This window comes from Culex pipiens, chromosome 2, assembly GCF_016801865.2.
Source record: "Culex pipiens pallens isolate TS chromosome 2, TS_CPP_V2, whole genome shotgun sequence".
In the NCBI taxonomy this organism is placed as follows: Eukaryota; Metazoa; Arthropoda; class Insecta; order Diptera; family Culicidae; genus Culex; species Culex pipiens.
In genome coordinates, this window is record NC_068938.1 from 92947707 (window position 1) to 92968524 (window position 20818).

General features: G+C 36.9%; 1 protein-coding gene across 2 annotated transcripts in view; it reads right to left on the reverse strand.

The window, feature by feature from the left end:
* Positions 1-4928: 4928 nt before the first annotated feature.
* Positions 4929-20818, reverse strand: part of LOC120418976 (myosin-1) — a 28245-nt gene continuing 12355 nt past the window's right edge. The window contains exons 1-3 of one of the 2 annotated variants that reach the window (XM_052709005.1): positions 16260-17088; positions 8075-8142; positions 4929-5559 (exon numbers count right to left, since the gene is read on the reverse strand). In XM_052709005.1, coding sequence (XP_052564965.1) covers positions 5013-5559; positions 8075-8142; positions 16260-16430 — 786 coding nt within the window. In that variant the 5' untranslated portion in view covers positions 16431-17088 and the 3' untranslated portion in view covers positions 4929-5012. Of the gene's footprint in view, positions 5560-8074; positions 8143-16259; positions 17089-20818 lie in introns of those variants that run through there. The other variant, XM_039581522.2, reaches the window with a different exon arrangement.

The following is a 20818-nucleotide window of genomic DNA, read 5'->3' on the forward strand; positions in this document are numbered from 1 at the left end:
ATTCCATTCCAACAAACAATCACTAAACTGCCACCAATCAATTATATTCTCAATCAAAGTTACTTCCTAATCTCGGAGACGATGGCTGTATTTACAGTATATTGGACACTTTTACAAACTGTGACATTATGTGCGCATCTTTCACATCTCAAAGTCCTTACTCGCGTAGTATACGGGTTAATTGATTGGCTGTGCAACTAGTATTTTTGGAGTTTTTTTAAAGGTCCAATAAATCAAATTTACAGTTTTTACTTTTTGGGTGATTTTAATACTCCTGACTCAAGGCGGTTTCAAAAACACCCGAAATGCAAAAACTGGAAATTTGGTTTATTGAAACTTAAAAAAAACTCCAGATTTAATTATGTTAAAAGCCAATAAATAAATTAAATAAATAAATCATATTCATGCAATTTATGCACGTAATTTAACTGTAAATGGTTAAAGCTCTGGAAGGCATCATTCTTGATCGGTCATTTGGCGGGCATGTTTGTTATAGAAAAACATTCAAATCTTGATTCAGAATGTATCAATCAATAAATGGGTTTCTTTGTGTTGGTTGTAGAAGCATTTTCATATCGAGATTATTTTTTTCTTTTCAATTTACTATTTTTGGACCCTGAATTCAGAACCATCATTGGCAGTCATTGCCCCAAAAGTGAATGACTCCTTTTGAAATTTTTGAAATTAAATATGTCTTTATTGAACTTTCTCATAATAATTACATTTCATTTACATTCTAAGTGGTATGGCTACATGCTCTTCATCTTTGTTATATTTTTCGTTTTCTTATTAACTGTTCACATTCATTTATTTACTTCAAATTGTTTTAAATTTTTGCATTAAATCGAATACATTTGGGTAAAAAAGAAAAAATAACTCGCTTTAACAACTAATCCTAACTTAAAACTAAAAAAGTAAATTCATTGAAATATTCAAAATCATTAGAACAAGTAAACTACGAACTGTATTTTAAGATAAATCCTCCAAGCGTTCTTACTTGTTCCGCACGAGTTTTGCAACCACGCAGTGTTGTTGTCATCTCGATGAAAATGTTCAGAAGTTCTTGTGGTGAAAACAGGTCACTACTGCCTTCATCCGTTGATGCTGGTTGGTTTTCCTTCGTTTGCTGACTGAAACCAGGAGGTGTTGTATTCTCTGCAACTTTTTGCCGCTGATTCAACGGCAATGGCTGCAGATTTGGAACCACTCGAACAGATCCCGCTCCAGGTGACGCCAAAGCAGGAAAATCCACGTCTGTGAAAGCTGGTGGTTGTTTTTCGACGATTTGGTTGGTGCCTCGTCGTCGCTTGCTGCCGAATTTTTACAAACTCAGCACGTTTTGGGCAGCTCCGATTCTTGGTAGAATGGTCGCCGCCGCAATTGAAGCATTTCGCTTCGATGTTCTCGTTGATTGTTTCGCAAGCTTGAGTTTTGTGCTCACCTCCGCAGGTTGCACAACGACTCTTGATGAAACAGTTCCTTCCACCATGTCCAAACTGCAAGCAGTTCGAACATTGCGTCACGTCACGGTGCACTGGACGATAACGTTTCCATGACACGATGATGTTGAAAATTGCCCGAACTGCTTTCAGCTCAGACGGCGTTGTCGATCCTTTCTCGAGATGAACCAAGTACAGTTGATCACGATACTTGATGTCCTTGTTGTGTCTCGTCATCTTGAAGACTTCGATCACGTTCAACTTAAGAGTTTTGAGCTCGTCTTTCAGCACACTCACATCCATGTCGTACAGGCCACGGAGGACCTGTTTCATGGGGCGTTTACCTGGATCGTCATGGCTGTAGTATTCAATCTTGGTGTTGTTCAGGAAATCCCGAACGTAGTTGTAATCCTTTCTGGTAGGTAGCAGAATTTTGAGTCCATCAGCACACAAGCGAATGGAAGCTCGTAAAGCACCAGATTTGATAAACCCGGTCAGCCACTTTCGCACCGAATCCGATGACGATGTTTTCACAAAAATGGGTGGCAACTTTTCCCGTCGTTCAAATTCTTCCTTCTCGCTCACGTCCACAGGGAGGGTAGCGAACTGGTTTCCAGACGAATTTTGAGCGTCCTTGCTCACACTGCACAGTGGTCCAGATCGCAAAATTAAGTGGAAAATGGATTTTCCGAAAAATGGTTAAGTTTTGGAGCTTTGGTGTCTTCAGAAGAGTTGTTGCATATGGAAAGGCGCAACTTTTGGTTTGATTGAAAATTAGGGTGGTTCACGATTAGGGTGATTTTGGAAATCTAACTTTACAGGAATATTTTTGGGATTTTTTTCGTCTTGTAGAAAGTTGACGGGCTTGCCAATCCAAGCAACTTTGTCGAAGACACCAAAATTTTATCTCGTAATCTACGCCTTCTACGACCAAGTTTATAGAAAGCATCTGAGCAAACCTTCAAAAATCAGTTTTTTTAACGTGGCAATTCAGGGTTAAGTTTTAGAGAAAAGTGGTATTCGAGGCACTTTTAGAGCTCTAAAAAACAAACATTTTTATTATCTAACAAGTCAATTTGGACTTAAGGGTCAAAAGTTACAGCGATTTTAAGGTAAAAAAGATGCAAATTTAAAACTTAAATATCTCGAAATGGCGCAAGCCAAATTTTAAGCACTAGGTTGCATTTGAAAGAGGAGATCCAGCACTACAAACGCTGAAAAAATCTCAGGGGTGTTTTTCTTAAAACTCGAGATATCTTCATTTGAAAAAGTCTAATTTTCAAGGGAAAACCTTATGGGACCACCCTAACGAATTTCGAAAATTGTCCAAATATATGTTTTTCCATGTAATTTTGCCCGCTGAATCTGAATCTGCCCTCAGAATTGACCCAAAGTGTCGAAAAATGGATTTTTGGTCATATTTTGGGTTTAAATGATAATTTTACATGGAAACCCAAAATATGACCAAAAATCGATTTTTCGACACTTTGGGTCAATTCTGAGGGCAGATTCAGATTCAGCGAGCAAAATTACATGGAAAAACGTATATTTGGACAATTTTCGAAATTCGTTAGGGTGGTCCCATAAGGTTTTCCCTTGAAAATTAGACTTTTTCAAATGAAGATATCTCGAGTTTTAAGAAAAACACCCCTGAGATTTTTTCAGCGTTTGTAGTGCTGGATCTCCTCTTTCAAATGCAACCTAGTGCTTAAAATTTGGCTTGCGCCATTTCGAGATATTTAAGTTTTAAATTTGCATCTTTTTTACCTTAAAATCGCTGTAACTTTTGACCCTTAAGTCCAAATTGATTTGTTAGATAATAAAAATGTTTGTTTTTTAGAGCTCTAAAAGTGCCTCGAATACCACTTTTCTCTAAAACTTAACCCTGAATTGCCACGTTAAAAAAACTGATTTTTGAAGGTTTGCTCAGATGCTTTCTATAAATTTGGTCATAGAAGGCGTAGATTACGAGATAAAATTTTGGTGTCTTGGACAAAGTTGCTTGGATTGGCAAGCCCGTCAACTTTCTAGAAGACGAAAAAATTCCCAAAAATATTCCTGCAAAGTTAGATTTCCAAAATCACCCTAATCGTGAACCACCCTAATTTTCAACCAAACCAAAAGTTGCGCCTTTCTATATGCAACAACTCTTCTGAAGACACCAAAGCTCCAAAACTTAACCATTTTTCGGAAAATCCATTTTCCACTTAATTTTGCGATCTGGACCACTGTGCACTGCCTGGCTTTGCAGGTAGCGCTTCGGCATTCTTTAGCTTCTTCAAATCTGCCGATCCTGCTGGTGAGGACCGCCTCTTTTTCTTGCCCTGAGGCATTTTTGCACTTTTTAAGCACTTTTTTGGTTTGTGAGGGACGCACGTCTGACTCGCTTCTCTGCTGATCGCAGACTGGTGAATGACTCCTTCTACGACATTAAATCAATAATCCTAATGTTGTTTTGTGGCTTGAAACAACACAACGATTTAGCCTGTTTGGCGACCGTACTTTTTGGGGCTGAACTGTTCGAGCCGAGGCTTAACTGAACGTCAAAAGGGTTCGCCACGTGCTTCGGAATTTCAACCAATCAGAAGGTGGGTCAAAAATAGGCACATTGAAAGTCGGATCCTAGGAGCAATGGACCCAAAATATGCACAAAAGTATTTCAGTTTTTAAGTTTTATCATCAAACAATTCGACGCCATCGTGCTAACTTGTCGTACGTCGCTTTTTGACGTTCCGAGAAAAACGCGTTTTAATTTTTGACCTTGAATAAACAAAAACGAGAGCACGCAATGTAAACAATAACAAACACGTTTTGTATGGTTAATCATTCTGTGCATTGTCCTGAAGTTTGGTTGAATTTGGTTGCTGGAGTTATAACTGATAATGTTTACGGTAGTCGAGCTCGTCCCTGTGTCAAACGCGTTCTGACCTGAAATCCCTTTGGCCAATTGTCGCACTTACATCAATTTTCAGGCTGTGTCAAGTCAGCACGACAAGATTGAAACTTCTTTCATATGAATCTTCGGGAAGAGAAGTACCTTCGACAAGATAGCACGATCACGTAGAAGTGAAAGAAGACCTTGTAATAATGAAAGCACTGGAGACCGTGAAAAACGCCTGCATGTATGTTGATTATGCTTTGCTCGATAAAATTTAATTGTAGGGGAGATTCTTCTACATTGTTCATAGATATTTTTGTTTGTACCGGGCAACAATCAAATTGTCTAAAAATATTGGATTGACTACTGTGGCACCTGTAGACCCGTAATGCTATGCTATGCTATGCTAGGGGAGATTCTTCTACATTGTACCTCAACTGTTCATCACAGCAAATTCAGTAAAAAATAAATAAAACAATTCTTGAGTTTTTTTTGAAAACGACCTATAAACATATGAAAGACAATAGCTTATTGGTCCTTTTCAAAAAAAACTCAAGAATTTAAAAAGGATTTCTCATCAAATGAAAGCAGAAAACAATAGTTAAAATGAAATATTAACTATATTTGTACATTTGACACGTAACGCAAAGTTAAACGCCCCCAACAGTCGCGTACCCCCACAAACCCAATAGCACTCAGTGCTTGGTCCATCCCGGCGGTGGCTTCGGAATCGGAACCCACTCACTGACCTGCACCGGTCCCCACACGTGCTTCCACACGGCCACGTACACCTTCTTCTCCTGCCAGGACTTGACCCAGCGCGGTTTCCACACGTAGCTCTTCTTCCAGAAGCCCGAAGCGTGGGGCGTCGCAACGACCACATCACGGTGCGCGTGGTGCACGTGGTCACCGTGCTCCTGGACGACGTCCTGGTGGTGCAGCTCGGTCTGCAGATGGACCGGGTGGGCGTGGGTGGTGGTGGCGTGTGTGTGGAAATCCAGCAGGTGCGGCTCATGGTGGACGTCCACGTGGTGGGCGGTCGCGGTTATTGGATGCAGGTCTACGTGGTGATGGTGGGAGGTGCTAGTTGTCACCGGGTGCAGGTCCACGTGGGCGGCGGCGTGGTGCAGTTCCGCGGCGGTGTGCAGATCGTGGTGATGCAACGGATCCTGATGATGGTGCAGCTCATGGTGGTGGGTTAGGTCGTGATGCACGGTGGCGCCGTTGGAGGTTGTGGTGAAACTGGGAAAGTAATATGTTTGTTTTGAATTAGTTTTTATTTCTACTTTTTATGATTTTTTCATTGAAATGAATTAAGGCATCCAATTTCCCGGGGTTACAAATTTCCCGGGAAACGGGAAATTTTCAGCCAATTTCCCGGGAAATCCCGGGAATTCCCGGGAAATTTTAAATGTATTGAAAATTGTCATGATCTTGGTTTTAATTAATATTATGCAACAAAATTGTACAGAACATCAACATTAATGGTTTAAATAATTGTGAAGATCAATTAACAGCTTGACTGCATGTAAAAAATCATTCAACTACAAGAAAATGTATTTTGGTACTTTCTTAAGAGAAATTTTAAACTTGCCTCTGAGACCAGTTTATTGAAATGAGAAAAAAAAACATGCAGAAATTATGTTTTTCATGACAAATACTGTTTTCAGCTCTTGAACAAATGGTAAAGCTTTTTAGTGTTGGTTTAACTCCAAACAACCCAATGTTTTCAAATATTTGATGCAAGCTTTGAATATATTTTTGTATTTTTTGAGAACAAACAATAGAAAGTAATTTTTCAATGATTTTTTTTTGTATTATTATGCAACATGATTAAAATTATACGATAAATTAACATCATTCCAAAAAAAGTCTTCTATTATTTCACATTTAACCCTGTAGTTGCACCAGTGCTCCATTATTCTTTTACTTCAAATTGTAATTTCTTTAGTACTAGGTATTGAACTAATTGAATTATTTCTTTTTGCATAAATTCGATTTTCATCTCATTTGATCATGGTTAACAAAAACGTAAAAAAAAATCTCAATTTTAATTTGGAGGTGAGGAGTTAATATTGTTTTGATGAAATTACATCAATCTGTTAAAAGCTTACCTAATTGTAATAATTTAATACTCATTAAGCAAGATCTATTCCCAGTTGCTTCATAAATTAATATTATCAGAAATAATTCTGATATCATAATTTCTGATAATCTGATTAATTATATATAAACCAAACAGTACATTTAATTGAACAAAATCATGTTGAGTTTGTTCATTTATTATTTTTTCAGAGCATTTTCAAAAAATATTTCCAAAAATTTAAGAAAATGTATACTTCCGCTTGAATTAGGGGAATTCCCGGAAAATTGACAAATTTCCCGGGAAACGGGAAATATTTTTTTTCGTGAAATCCCGGGAAATTGTTTCCCGGGACGGGAAATTGGACGCTCTAAAATGAATTGATCAGTCTCCAACATTCTCGTTTGTGACAGACTCCCTGAATTCTACATAAACGGATAATTACTGAAAAAATCGCAATAATTATATTTAATCACCGAGCGAAATCGCCAGCGCAGTGCAATCGAACATACACCATCGAAAGTAAACATCCGATCAGCGCGTTTCCTCCAGCAATGAAAAAAAAAGAAAAAGAAAATCGTTTCCTTAATTTCAGCTGAAATTTTCGGATCCAACCGCCAATCATAGCTCTAATGGCACACTGATGCCTCGCACTTACGTCAATTTGTCGAACATCATTTTTCGCGCACTCGAAATTTCACCTGCGCGGGAAATCAAACAGTTCATAAAAAGCACCTCAGAAAGGTTATCGGTTCACCAATTAGAAACCCTGCCTTGTGAAAGTGAAAAGTCGTTAAATTTTATGAGCCAAAAAGACCTGGCAGCGATACTGAATTGGTATTTTTTTTCACAATAGTACACAGTGGGAAAAATGTTTAAAAATCAAAAACTTGAAAAACTTTGAGTAAGAAAAAAATGTTCAAAAATTCAAAATAATTCATTTTGCATTACATCATTCCACTCAAATTCACTAGAAAAGCGTGTAAAAGTCCAAGTTTATTATTTCTCCACCCACGCTAATCACAGCTGCTCGTTAATCGATTTGAGTCGGTCGGTTCGCCGGTTGGATCAGCGCAGGGGAATGTTTACATTTTTGAATGCAAGACTAGCATTTGAAAATGACTTAACGGAAAAAATTTAAAACAAAATTTCAGCATTATGTAAACTTTGAAGAAGAAATTGAAGCGAATTTAAAAAAAATCAATTCTAATTTTAAACTCTAACGTAGTTAAGCACCGGTCATCACTGCATAAAACCTGAATCGCACCAGAATCCAACACACCGAGGCTGATGATGCTAACGCCGTTGCGATGTTTTGGCAGATGGTTAGGCAGTTGGGTATGTTTGTCCGTTCGACTTTTGAACCTACCATCAGAAGCGCGTCAAACAATTTCGGGAAAACGACTAAACGACTACGTTTTCCAAGATTGTTTGGATTTTAGATCTGCTGAACCCGTGTGATGACCAGCACAGCAAACAGTAACAGTCTCGAAAGGTCGAATCTTTAGGACGGTTGGGAGTGGTTAGGAAGGGAGTTTTGCATTGAAGTTATGAGATTTCGATTAAACAAGATTTGTTATGCAGGGGAAATGTTTGTAGCTGAAAATTACCACTTAATTAGATTGTGGTGGGTTATTGGAAATCCTAATTGAATAACTAATCATTACGTCTTACCTTTCAAGCTCGGTCGTTCCTACGATACTGGATAGTGATAAAGCTAATACTAATGTTGGTAAAAGCATCTGAAATTAAAAAAAAAGTAAAGAAGGAAACTTTAATAAACAATAATAAATTATGCTAAAGCAAGTTGTATATTTTAATTCTAGTGCTGTGAAGTTTGAAATAAATGTCAAATTATGAAAAGTTTAAACAAAAAAAAACTAAAAAATGTTGGAAACTAAATCATTTTTTCCTCAAAGTTTATCATTGCAAATAACACAATTAATTAACGATCTTTCTCCTAACTAATGACCTTGTAAAAAAAGTTACAGTGTTTTACAAAGAAACCTTTATTTCCTTCAGTACGGACATTAGGAATGGGGTAAAGTAAATATGATTTTTGACGGAATTTCCAGAATTTAATCAAATAGTAGTAATAGTAAAAGTAATTTTATTTGACAGCGATATCCTGTTAGTTAGACTTTTTATAAGGGCTTCATTCTGTTAAATGGGTTGTGTTAAGGATATGTTTAACAAAATGTGCTGAAAAATATATTTCAAGAAGCAAATATATTATATATCCTTTTTTGTTCCTCTCAAAGTGCAAAAAAAAAAACAATTACCGTAAACCGGGGTGACATTGAAAGAATTTCAATTGATTTTTAATATTTTCCAACTGTAAAGGTTTTTCCCAAGATTATTGTTTTAAAACATGGTCCGAGCACTATTTCTGAAAAAAAATCAATAGTGTTTAGGAAAAATAGTTGTTTCAATTTTGAATCCCGGGGTGACTATCAAAGTCATAGTTTTTCTTTTTAAAATCATATTAAAGGGTGTTCAAATTTTATTTTACGTCAAATGTACCATCAATAAGGTTGCTGGCAGACGTGCAACGGCACTCAATAGCACTTGACAGTTTTTCTAAGGCCATGGCTTGGAAAAGGCACCACATCAATTTGTTTTGTACAGAAAGTATGTTTATTTCATTGCACTATGAGTTGCTGAAGGACCAAAACCTTTATCTTCACTTATTCGCTAGTTTTAGCGATGAAGTGCTATTTGAGTGCGTAATAGCACATTTAGCACTTGAAATATTTGTGTTATTCAATTCACTATTAATTTGTTGGTAAGCCACATTGCATAGTGAAAAACGATAATTATAAGCATCGAACTAAAGCTTCTTGTGTTGCACAGTGCGCAAAGATTCACTCTGCCGGTTTGGGAAGGTCATCATCTCAAAATGTGGTGAAGTGCTATGGAGTGCCGATGCACGTCTGGTTGCTGGTATAGTTTTAAAAAAACATTGTTAATTTAGTTTATAAGCTTTTAAACCAAATACATATAAATTTTAGGTAAAATTGTTTAAAAGTATGAGTTTTTCCCGAAATTCGTTTAAATTAGTTTTGTTTATAAATTTATCGATTCATATTCCATTTTAAGCCGAATTCGAAGCACGAATGGAAAGTTCTCACATTTTATATGAAATTTGTTCTACTGAAAATGCCTTTAAATTTGATTTGTTTAATATTATGATTCAAAACCACGTAATATTTATAATTGACAAACTTATTTTACTTTCTCCTAGTGGAAAATTGTTCAAAACATCCGAAAGTGCAGTGTTTTCTGATTCGCAAATCATGACACTTTGAGTATATTAAAATAACACATTATAATTCATCAAAATTTGCCTCATTACACACTCATTTTTGATTTTCGAGCTCGGCAGAATTTTGCCGAAAACGAAACAACTGGCAAGTTAACTGTCATTTTTCGCCGAGACATCGGTAGAATGATTCACATTTTACCGAGACTCGGTATATATTTCTGCCGAGCGATAAGTTGTTCTGATTTTGGCAAAATTCTGCTGAAGTTCGGCATAAAAAACTAAGTGTGTACAGTTAACTAACTTTTCAAACCTGTCACATTTTTGCATACCATTCCGTACGTATTTAATTTGTACTCATCATTGTGTGGAAAAATCCCCAACTTATCAAGCTATCAAAGTCACCCCGTTTTACGGTAGGCCAATTCAGCATTGACCTAAATGAACTTTTGATAGCAAAACAATCAATTATTGCATTATAATTTTGGATTCTCTAACAATCCAAGATACATGGATTTAATATCGGATTTTTGTTTATTGACTAGAGTCTGAATAGGTACATTAATTTAAGGGATATTGATGAACTTCTTGGGACCGGTTTTTAGTTCGACTTATTCCACAACAGAATATAAGTTTTCTGCGCACATGACTTTCAAGGAGTTAATAATTTAGATGATTTTTCCTGAATCTCTTGTATGACTTTCTCATAACTTTGGCACAATTGTTCAAGCACAAGGTTTTTTTTCACCGCAAACGTAATGGATTGTTTTATTCCAGTCCATAAAACAGTTTTAATAAAAAGAGTCCTTTAGTCACTTGTTTTCCGTCTCTTTTCACAAGCACAGTTGAAATTAATTTCTGATACTTGCACTCACTTTTCACTTTTTTTTGGTAAACTCCCCAGCAACTTTAATCCCAATTCACCCCGATATGTGTCACCTTCGTAATCCTTTCACAAACTGGTGGTCAGTTTTGGCAAAGTAAACTCCTTTATACACAAAGAACAACTCCAAACGCACCACCCCTACGTTTACGAAAAGGGGGGAGGGGACTTGACTTCCGAAATATGTAATTGGAATCGTTCGCGCCAAATCAAACACGATCTGCATCGAGAAAGAGGCGCAAAAACTAAGTCACAAGTACAAGTACACGCCACAGAGGAGGCAGTCCGTGCACAACAATGCACTCGGCCTATGGCTGCGCTGGTCATACTAACTAACTAACCACCATCGTCAGTGGATTAAAACATGTTGTTACCTCTTTCTTGCCCGGTGATAAGCATAATCCTCATTGGATATTCCTGGCAAGTATGTTGTGTGACCGAATACTTTGAAGCGGATGATTTAGGGGGAAGTAATATCTTTAGATTTCAAAGAATGTTTGCATTTTTTAGAACTAATCAAACATTTTTATACATCTAAGAAAATGGTGAAAAAAAAAACCCTTAAATTAAAAATTAGATAAAATCCTAAAACCAAAGTTTTCGTTCAAGTTGATTAAATATTCAACCTGTGTCCCCGGATGGCCGGACGAATCAACCGAACCGATTAATGCAGGCCAGCACATGCCAAAGGTGCGCGCCACCTCCCACCCAGTTCAACGCTTCACCTTTGGTTCGCTAAATACAGTCAACTGAGGTGTTAAACCCGCTATCGAAAGGGAAATGATCGATGATGGACGGGACGCACAAAAGTACATAAACCGTAGACTTGGGTGAAGTAAAATTTAAATTTTGCACCAATGTGGGTCACTGCACTTGACTAGACATGTATAATAACTAGATTCGAGGCCTGATATGAATTATTATTGAGTTATTAGCGTTGTAATTTGGTTATTACGTATTGTTTAACGATCGATTATGAGTTTCGTGGTCTTGATCTACTTTTGAAAGGCAAATAACCTTAACCTATTATTACCTGTATTACAAAATGATCTGCATAAAAAATGTTTCCTAAGATCCTGAGATATTCCATAAAAACCGAAAAAAACTCCGTGCATTGTTGTCACTTTTCATATGAGAGAAGTTTCAATCTTGTCAAGCTATCTTTACACAGCCTGAAAACTGTTGTAAGTGCGACAATTGGCCAAAGGGATTTTAGGTCAGAACGCGTTTGACACACGTACATGCCCGACTACCGTAAATATTTGTTATTATAACTCGGGACTCCAGCAACCAAATTCAACCAAACTTTAGGACAACGCACAGAATGATCAACCACACAAAACGTGTTTGTTATTGTTTACAATGCGTGCTCTATTTTTCGTTTATTCAAGGTCAAACATTAAAAGACAATTTTCTTGGAACGTCAAAAAACGACGTGCGACAAGTTAGCACGACAGCGTCGATTTCAGCTATTTTACTGAATTACTGAATGCGACTAAATAATCGTCACTTTAGCTGACATACATTGCCGAACATGGTCTTATTCAACAAAGGTAAGAAAAATATTGAGGCAGAGGTTACACTCACAACATAACCAAGATTGGACATAATGTTGATTGAAATACGATTTTTCTAGGGGTTGTTGAATTTAAAATATGAACTGGGAAACAAATGTATCAATTAGGGTATTTTAACCATTAGTGGACCCCCTAGTAGAGCCGAAGCATATTTTTCACAAATTTTCAATATTTTAAGCACCTTTTCATAACCCTTTGTACAAAACAATGAAATCTGAAGTCTTTTGAACAATTTTGACTATTTGTTTCATCAGTTTATTTGTTTTTAAGCAGAAAAATAGCCACTTGAAAAAAAAAGTTTTTTTTGCCTGTTATGGACCCCTTTTTCCTATAATGGACCCGGGTCCATAATCCGATTGTGGACCCGGGTCCACTATAGGCAAACTGTTATTTTTATACCAAATTTAACCGATATTTGATGTTTTGATGCATGGTGTAAGTCTAATGATAGATATAATGAATAAAAGATGGATTTTGCTCACTTTTCATCATAAACAAATATGTTTTGTTAACAAATTTGGCTTCAAACAACAACAAAACCTAACTGACATTTAAACACATTTATTTCTGAAAAAGATGAGAGAAAACGTTTCAAAAACCACTGTGAACATAAAAATAATTAAGAAAATTAATTTTGATGCAAATTTTTCCATATTAGTTACATAAATGGTGGACCGAAACTAGACAATAGATTTGTTTACAGTTGCTGATAAAACCACGCATGTTTATTGGAAAAAAATGTTTTGTTATTGATTTATTATTATAAAATATCATTTCAAACTGCAATTATGATGCTTCAGTTAAGTACAATTAACTATAGTTTTGATTAATTATAAATTCTTACGGCTTCAGCATTTTTGGTACTTTTAACATGAAAACAGCTATATTTATACTCATAATTGAAAAAATATGCGTTTAGGTTGATAACAACAAGCATTTATTGTATGTTTTAGAGAAACTTTTGCTTGAATACACAGTTTTCATCATTTTTGAAGGTTTAAATAACAGGGGTCCACTTTTGGAAAAGTTTGGATTTTCGTTGTCCTATATTGGACCCCCCTAATTTTTGCTCGAAAATGAGCAGTTCTTCGCTTTATTTTAGTAAAGTTCCTTAAACTTACATTATTTCGACTTGCTGAAGTTAAATAATCAGTCAAAAAATGATTGGATAGTTAATTCAATCATAAAATATAAATGCAGTTTTGTTGTGAAAATGCTAGTGGCCACGGCTGATTTCAGATGTCGAACTCAAAACACTTATTTTGGTGAAAAGGACAATTAAATGTCAGTCAACATTGTTCTAAATGATGCTGAACATGCCAAATAAAAGATTTGTAGATAACGACACGCTTGAAATTGTGATTTTATTGAATTTTTCATCAAAAACCCTTTAGAGGGTCCACTATAGGAAAGGGGTCCACTAATGGATAACGTACCCTAAGGCATTGAAAACATTTTCAATTGCAAAAATATCAAATTTTGGTAACGGAAAAATCTTTAGCAAATTATCTGTTAAACTGATAGAAAAAAAAATTACTGAATTTGAGCATGAGCATGAGCATGAGCATGAGAGACCACCCATGGTTGTCCTTCTCCGTTGCTGAACAGGACCGTAATATCCTATCAATACAACCGGTCATACGCTTCAACGATCTAATGGCGTTTCCCTTATCAACAGCATGTATGAATGCGCTGAAAAGATAAAACATCAAGATCATCCAAACTAGACCTGGAGCAAATAGGTAACAGTCGTTGGCCACCAACGGCGCCCGCCATGTCAGTTTGTAGATCTCGGGGGATTGGGACGGGAATTTAGTTAGCACAGGTTGCTACCAAGGGTGGGTTCTATACGATATCCACACCCCCACGTGTGCCGGAAAAACTACTTCTACTTGGGATTTTGTTAGTGGGTAAAGGTAATGGCCAGAATTCATCATAGAGGATGATGATGCGACCCAATAATCAATAATTTTTGTTTAATGGTGTGATTGATTATGAATTCTCAAGGCAAACAGTCGGATGATGCGGATGAGACTATTCCGGTTATTTGGTGTTGATTTAGAATAAATGATTCAATCTTAGACAGCCGGCTGTGGAAAGATAAAACCAAATAATATTCGAAAACGCGAAACCGCCCGGATCGAAAAACACACACAATCGGGGGGACAACAAAGACGGAGACGGCTACGAAAATCTTGCGTGATGACCGCGACGTGCACCGTTCAACTTCACGAACGCAACTCAAAATCGATAGTTTGATGAGTTTATACTTAAACTGCCAGTTGGAATAAATTATTGCGATCAATGAATATAAACAAAAAGAAAACAGGACGCCACGTAAACGTTTGCAATGAAATTAAAACAATAACTTAAACGAACTAAACCGGCGGCGTGCCTTCCAATCAACGATGATAAAAGAAGGACTTATGAAAAATAAAATATCAAATAAAATTCTCCTACAAACACGTTGCAGAGTAATCGTGAGGAACCGCTACTCACAATCGAATCAAAAAATTCAAAAACGCGCGCTAATGGTCTATCCTAAATGTCAGCGCGTCTCTCGATAAACGATTCTATAGAAATGAGTTTTTCTACAGGTACAGTTGACAAACTAACGAAACGACAGCAAAATGATCAAAAACGCATATAAATTATTATTTAAGAATGACCCTATAACGATTATTTTCAATGAGATATGATTTGGATTTATCGACCGATTCTGGAGATTTTACGCGGTTTTAAATTTTTATTGGGCTGAAAAAAGAACAGAAAAACTCATTCACACTCTCATACACACATATACTAATTTACATTTTAGACTTCAACATTATAGTGAGAAAGATTTTTAAATTAAACTTGAAATTATTTTTGAAAGGCATCAATATAATGAAAACAGCCTGTACTGCAAAAATAATAAATAACAAAGTACCCTAAATTGGGTAGAATGTCCAGCAAAGGAGAAAATCGACTGACGAAAAAATAAATTCTCACTCGCAAATGGTTTTTCCTCTCACACTCTTGATTCATTCTTCATTCTTCAACACACGCACACACACATGCTTGGGATGTCATCAAGGAACGAGCTCACCGGGGTCTTGAATACTGGAGACTGCTCCGCCGCCGCAGCATCGAAATCAGGTGCAACTCGACCACACCGTCCGACGACTGCAGCACCGCACAAATCCGTTTGCGTCGGCCTTACTGCTCCGCTCACAATATTCACAATATATATTTCCTCTGAGGCACGAACAAATCCACTGCACAAGTTTTAACGCTCACAACACCCATCCTCCTTCCCCTACCCACCACGCACAAACCCAAGCTCGCCATAAACGAGCTCACCCAATATTAAAAAGTCTGCAGGTCATATCTAAAGTCTGCATGTGTCGATTTGGCCCTTTTCAAAAACTACACTTCAAAGTTCAAATGACGTCTGTCAGGAAAAATCGCGAAACATGAAGCAGCAGCAGAATCCATCTGCACTTCACACAAATACACACACAAGCAACCAGCTTGTGCTGTCACCGCTCTTCTCCCACCATGCACCACCCCTCCACCTGCTCCCGACTCAGGAGCCTGAACCCTGGCCCTTGGAGAGTAAGCGACGGCCACTCCGACTCCCCCTCCAACCGGGAACTGTTCTCCGCCGTACAGCAGCGTCGAGGCGCGTCATCGGCAAACCAAAACCACACCGAACACACACACTCTCCTTCCTGTGACGCTCTCTGAGAGCGAACTCTCTAACAGAAATGACGTTTGGCTGTTTTTTCTTCCTTAGATACACGACAACAAAAACTAAAATGGACCAAAAACCTCTTTCAAAACAGAAACACGCGTAATTTTCACAAAAATCGGATAGCCTGCCACTTAATTATTGTATTGATGCACTTTCCCGGACCGTAGCACTACAAAAACACTTCAAAATCGGCAAGATAAATCGCGACGGAAATCCACAACTTCCACACCGCCGCCATCTTTTCAATTGTTCTCAGAAAAAAAAAATTACTGAATTTTCAGCAAAACATAAAATTGACATAGGGGAAATCTACCCTTTCCAATCAAACACCTATCTTCGTCATATGGAGAGTTTGATGCTCGATTAAAGCTCCAAAAATACTATTTGGGCTATAAACTTACCAGCAACAGCACCGCCTCGAGTAAGCACGCAAATGTATGCCACTTACTGGCCAAAAAGATCACATTTAATGCACTTTTGATCATAATTTGTATTTTGCGAGACCACTTCTCATCATTTTGTTGGCACACACAGTGACACACACGAGAATCCCTCAAACGCTTAATGAACATCGCCAAAATTACCTTTTCACTTTCGCTTACTTTTTCACGGCGCTTAAGATATGAAATTGCTTCCAACTACCGGCAACATGTTCTTTTGATCATTAGTAAGGCACTCACTTGAAGAATAATCCCGAAAAATGTAATAAATTAGCAAGCGCCATCAAAAAAACAAACGCGTCAAGTCGTTTGACGTTTCAATTTTCACTTTGCATTCCAACCGAAGGCTGAAGAAAACCGAGCGAGAGACGAAGGCAAAAAAGAACAAAGGCTGGCCGTCAACACCACCAGCAGCACAGCCAGCGATGCCAGGAAACTTTCCCTATAAATGCCACTTTTCGTGAGTGTTCGTTTGAACTGTCAGCGCAAATGGCAACACTCGACAGAGTGTTGGAAGAAAAAAGAACTAAGCCGATATTAGAAAAATGGGCGTGGCCCAATGCATTCGCCTCGATTAGAATACCCTTGGGATTTTTTTTTGTTAAATGCTTGGTAAAGAAATAGAATAACTTTTAGTGAAAGTGAAAATAAACAGAAATGTTCACAAAAACTTGCTCTACTCGTTGGTGTACTTGGTTTTAGTAAAATTCAAGGGAGACTCTAGATTATCCAGCATCATTCAAACACGACCGCTTATTAGGATTAAAATGGGTAGATTTCCCCTATTTTACTGAAATGTCAGTAATCATCATGGGGCAACAATTTGAAAGTTTTTAAAATTTCGTCGTTCATGGACACCAGCTGACCAATTTTCGAAAAAAATATGAGGATTGTGGGACATCTGCCCCAAGTTGCCCCACCCTGTGCACGCTAGTCTCAATAAACTGAGAATTCAGTAAACTGCTGAATCATATGCTTAAGATGCAGTATTTGTAAGTATTGCTCGGGTTGTTCTAGAGGTCGTATCGTAAATTTGATTTAAAAAATAATTAAATAAAAAAAAATTAAATAAGAAATAGATCTTACCATGCGTCAAATGATGTATCAAGTAGGCGAAAACCTGTTTTACCCCTAATCCAACAAATTGTTAAAACATATTTTAATTCATTCTTAATGGCTTTTTATCCAACCAAATTTATAACTTCAACACGTCTAACTAACGTGAGTTTTTTCGAGGATTCCGAATATGTCAGAATTGAGACCAAAAAGTGCCGCTATGGAAGCCTACAGGGCAGAAACTAACGTTATAAAATGTTTATTATAGAAACATCTAAAAACTATGAGAAAAACTGCAATTGGCCAGCAAGTTATTACCGCAGGCTTATAGTCCACGAAATTCCCTTACTTTTGACCTATAAGAGTATGGGTGTTGGAGGCTGTTGCAAAAAGATATTGAGGTTTTAAAAAAGTCCATTTTTAACAGTAATTTGCAAAGGCTATGAGAAAAAGTCAATCAAATTAATTAAGTTTTACAGAAATGCGAGCAATTTTAAGATTTTTTTATGTTTTTTGGATCTCAAACTTCAAAGCTCGTTTTACCCCACTTCCCTTTGTCGTAGAGGGCTCATATTTGGCATGAGTTCATCTCATGTATAGACAAACAAGTTTCATCCAAATCGGAGCACCTCGATACGACCTGTTACACATTGGTGAAAAAATCGCTCTTAAATTTCAATTGACGAAAATTCAATAAAAAATTAATAAATTTCAGCGAATAAAAATTGGTGTATTGATTGCCCTATACTGCCGTTCTACGCATAATTGTCCCATGTCAGTTTTTGATGATTTTGACTTTATTCCATTTTTAAGTTTAGTCTTATGTGTACTTTAAGAAAAACACAGAAAATCTGGTACTTTGTTCAGAAACTCATCAAAAACAACACCAAGTCTGTTTGTCCCATCGTTGAACTTCTACGCATAATTGTCCCACCAAGTATTTTCTTACACGGAATCATCAGTTTTACTAAGCATTATGCCTTTTTTATCTGTTGTATAGCAAGAGGATCACAAATAAGGGTGATAAACTGCTAACTGGGGCGATTAGGGACACATAGGGCGAATAGGAACCCACGGGACAATTATGCGTAGAAACACAGAAATCGGTCGAAAAATTTCAATCGCGTTTTTCTCAGTTGCACTTTTTTGAACATGGGACAATTATGCGTAGAACGGCAGTATACTAGAGGAAATTGTCGTTAAGCTTCATCCATAAACTACGTTACGCTAAAATCTGCCATTTTTTTAATTTTAATTTTAATAATATTTCACGATTTTTGATATTAACAATATTACTTAAGTTATTTTCTGGACCCCACTTGGACACACTCAACCTTGAGGTACCCAGAAGTCTAGACTCAAGTGGATTGCACTCAAATTTTATAAAAATTTCCACCTCCTAATGAACTGGCCCACATGCGGGCCGTTTATCTCCCATAAATACAAGACTGATTAAGTCGCGTCCCTGTTGCCATCAATCAAGCACGGTTTTCGGGTTTTGGCCAGTTGAGTTGAGCGAGGAGGCAAAATAAAAGTTGCCGTAATGAAAAGCTACTTAAGACGCATATTTTCTTTTGGCGCTCCTGCCAAGGAGAGAGAGATTACTCTAGAATCGACTTTTCTTTTTTTTCCACGCCGTTCTGGCCAGACTTGGCTGTTTATTCGTGAAAATAGAGTTTTATTTATAGTCGTCGTGGCCAGCGTGCGCGTTTTTAGGCCAAATGAATTCTATTTGTTGATTTTTGGCACTTTGCTGTGCTGTTTTTGCTCCATTCTTCAAAACCACCCGAGCTGATGACGACGCCGAGGTGTGTGTGTATGTTGTGTTTGGTCCACGCTCTGTCCAATTTGGATTAAAAGCAGATTTATTTGGAGTGAATTTGTTGATGGGACGCTAATTGATTTCAAGTTGAGTTATTGCTCTGCTGAAAAATTAATGCTTTTACAAAATTCATGAAAAAATAATATTATCTTGTTGATTCAATTCCGCAGGAATCTTCTTGATCCATCTTTTTTATAAAATTTCTAATTCTTCAATTTAAAATTGGTCTTAATTAATTTGGAGACGAAATTTATTTTATTTTGTTTTTCACTATATCAAACAATGCCTTATTTTCTTTTAATCTTAAAACTTTGGATGCATTAATGTTTTTTGGTTTATCACAGCCTTTAATTTCTTTTTCCAATTGTATTAAGTCCGTTTATGTTTGTTGATTTTGCCAGCATATGTATTTTTTAAACACACTGATTTTTACAAGCGTGACCACGTAGTCTACGAATGGCCCCCACCCAGGGCAATGACATAAGTCTGATGGGAAACAAATTGTATGTTTTATTGCGGCTTTTCCTTCCTAAGTGGGTGTGGTTTACAAAACGTGACGACGAGACGTATTTTTAGTGATATACTCTCGTCAAAAATGTTGGCCCGTTCGTCACATTTGGGGTGTTGAATTGTGTACGGCTTGGATACTTTTGAGTTCGAGTGACAAACAGCGTTTCGTTGGTCGCAATTTTTCGGTAACGCGGCAAACGGGGACGCTATTTTGTTTTCAAAATTCCAACAATACTTCTGCGGGTGTAAACTAGAGCTACGCGCGGTGATTGATGATCCCTTTGGGTGTTAGACCTGAACCCGTTTAGTGTTGGGTAATGATTTAGGTGCTAAGTGGGGTTTGTCGTTAAGGGGAAACTGAGCTGATTGCAAGTTTTTTATATCAATTTTAGTACTTTTGATCAAATTTGTTTTTTTTTTAAGAAATAATAGACATGCATCATATTCAAATATTATTCTTACATTGGCATTGTTCAAATATTTTACTGTCAAATGGGACAAATAAGAACCACATAACTATCGTCCCAGGCAGCAAAATAATTTGTGTATTCCTCTGAAACAGGTGTGCAGGAGTCTCCATCCAAAATTGAACATTTGAAAATACCTTTTTGCTGCTTTAATTTTTTTAATCTTTAATTTCCAGAATGAGGAATATTGTTTTAGGTCGTTGCAAATATTTCCAAAGTGTATGTCACCACAGTACCGCAAAAAGTTTTTTTTTTCACGAAAAATTTCTTTTTTGCAATTCCGTCGTGAAACTACTTACTTTTCCTGTCATTCTTGAATGACAAAATAGCCTACTTTTCTGTACCAAAAATAACAGAATCGAATTGCAACAATTTTCAAAATAAATGCTGAAAAGTTCTACTTTTCAGCACTGAAATGGGTGCTGAAAAGTTGAACTTTTCAGCACTTCTTTTGAAAAGTAACACTATTCAACTTTTTTTTTATTTAAACGATTTATTGACAAAATACATGAAAATTTGACTTAAAATTTCACTCAATGGGTGTTTTTCGGAATTGCAAAAAAATTTGTATGGAACTTGTTGCAAAACTTGATTTTTTCAGCACTCGTCGAAATAAATAATTCAACTCGGTGAACCTCGTTGTATAAATGTACGACTCGTGCTGA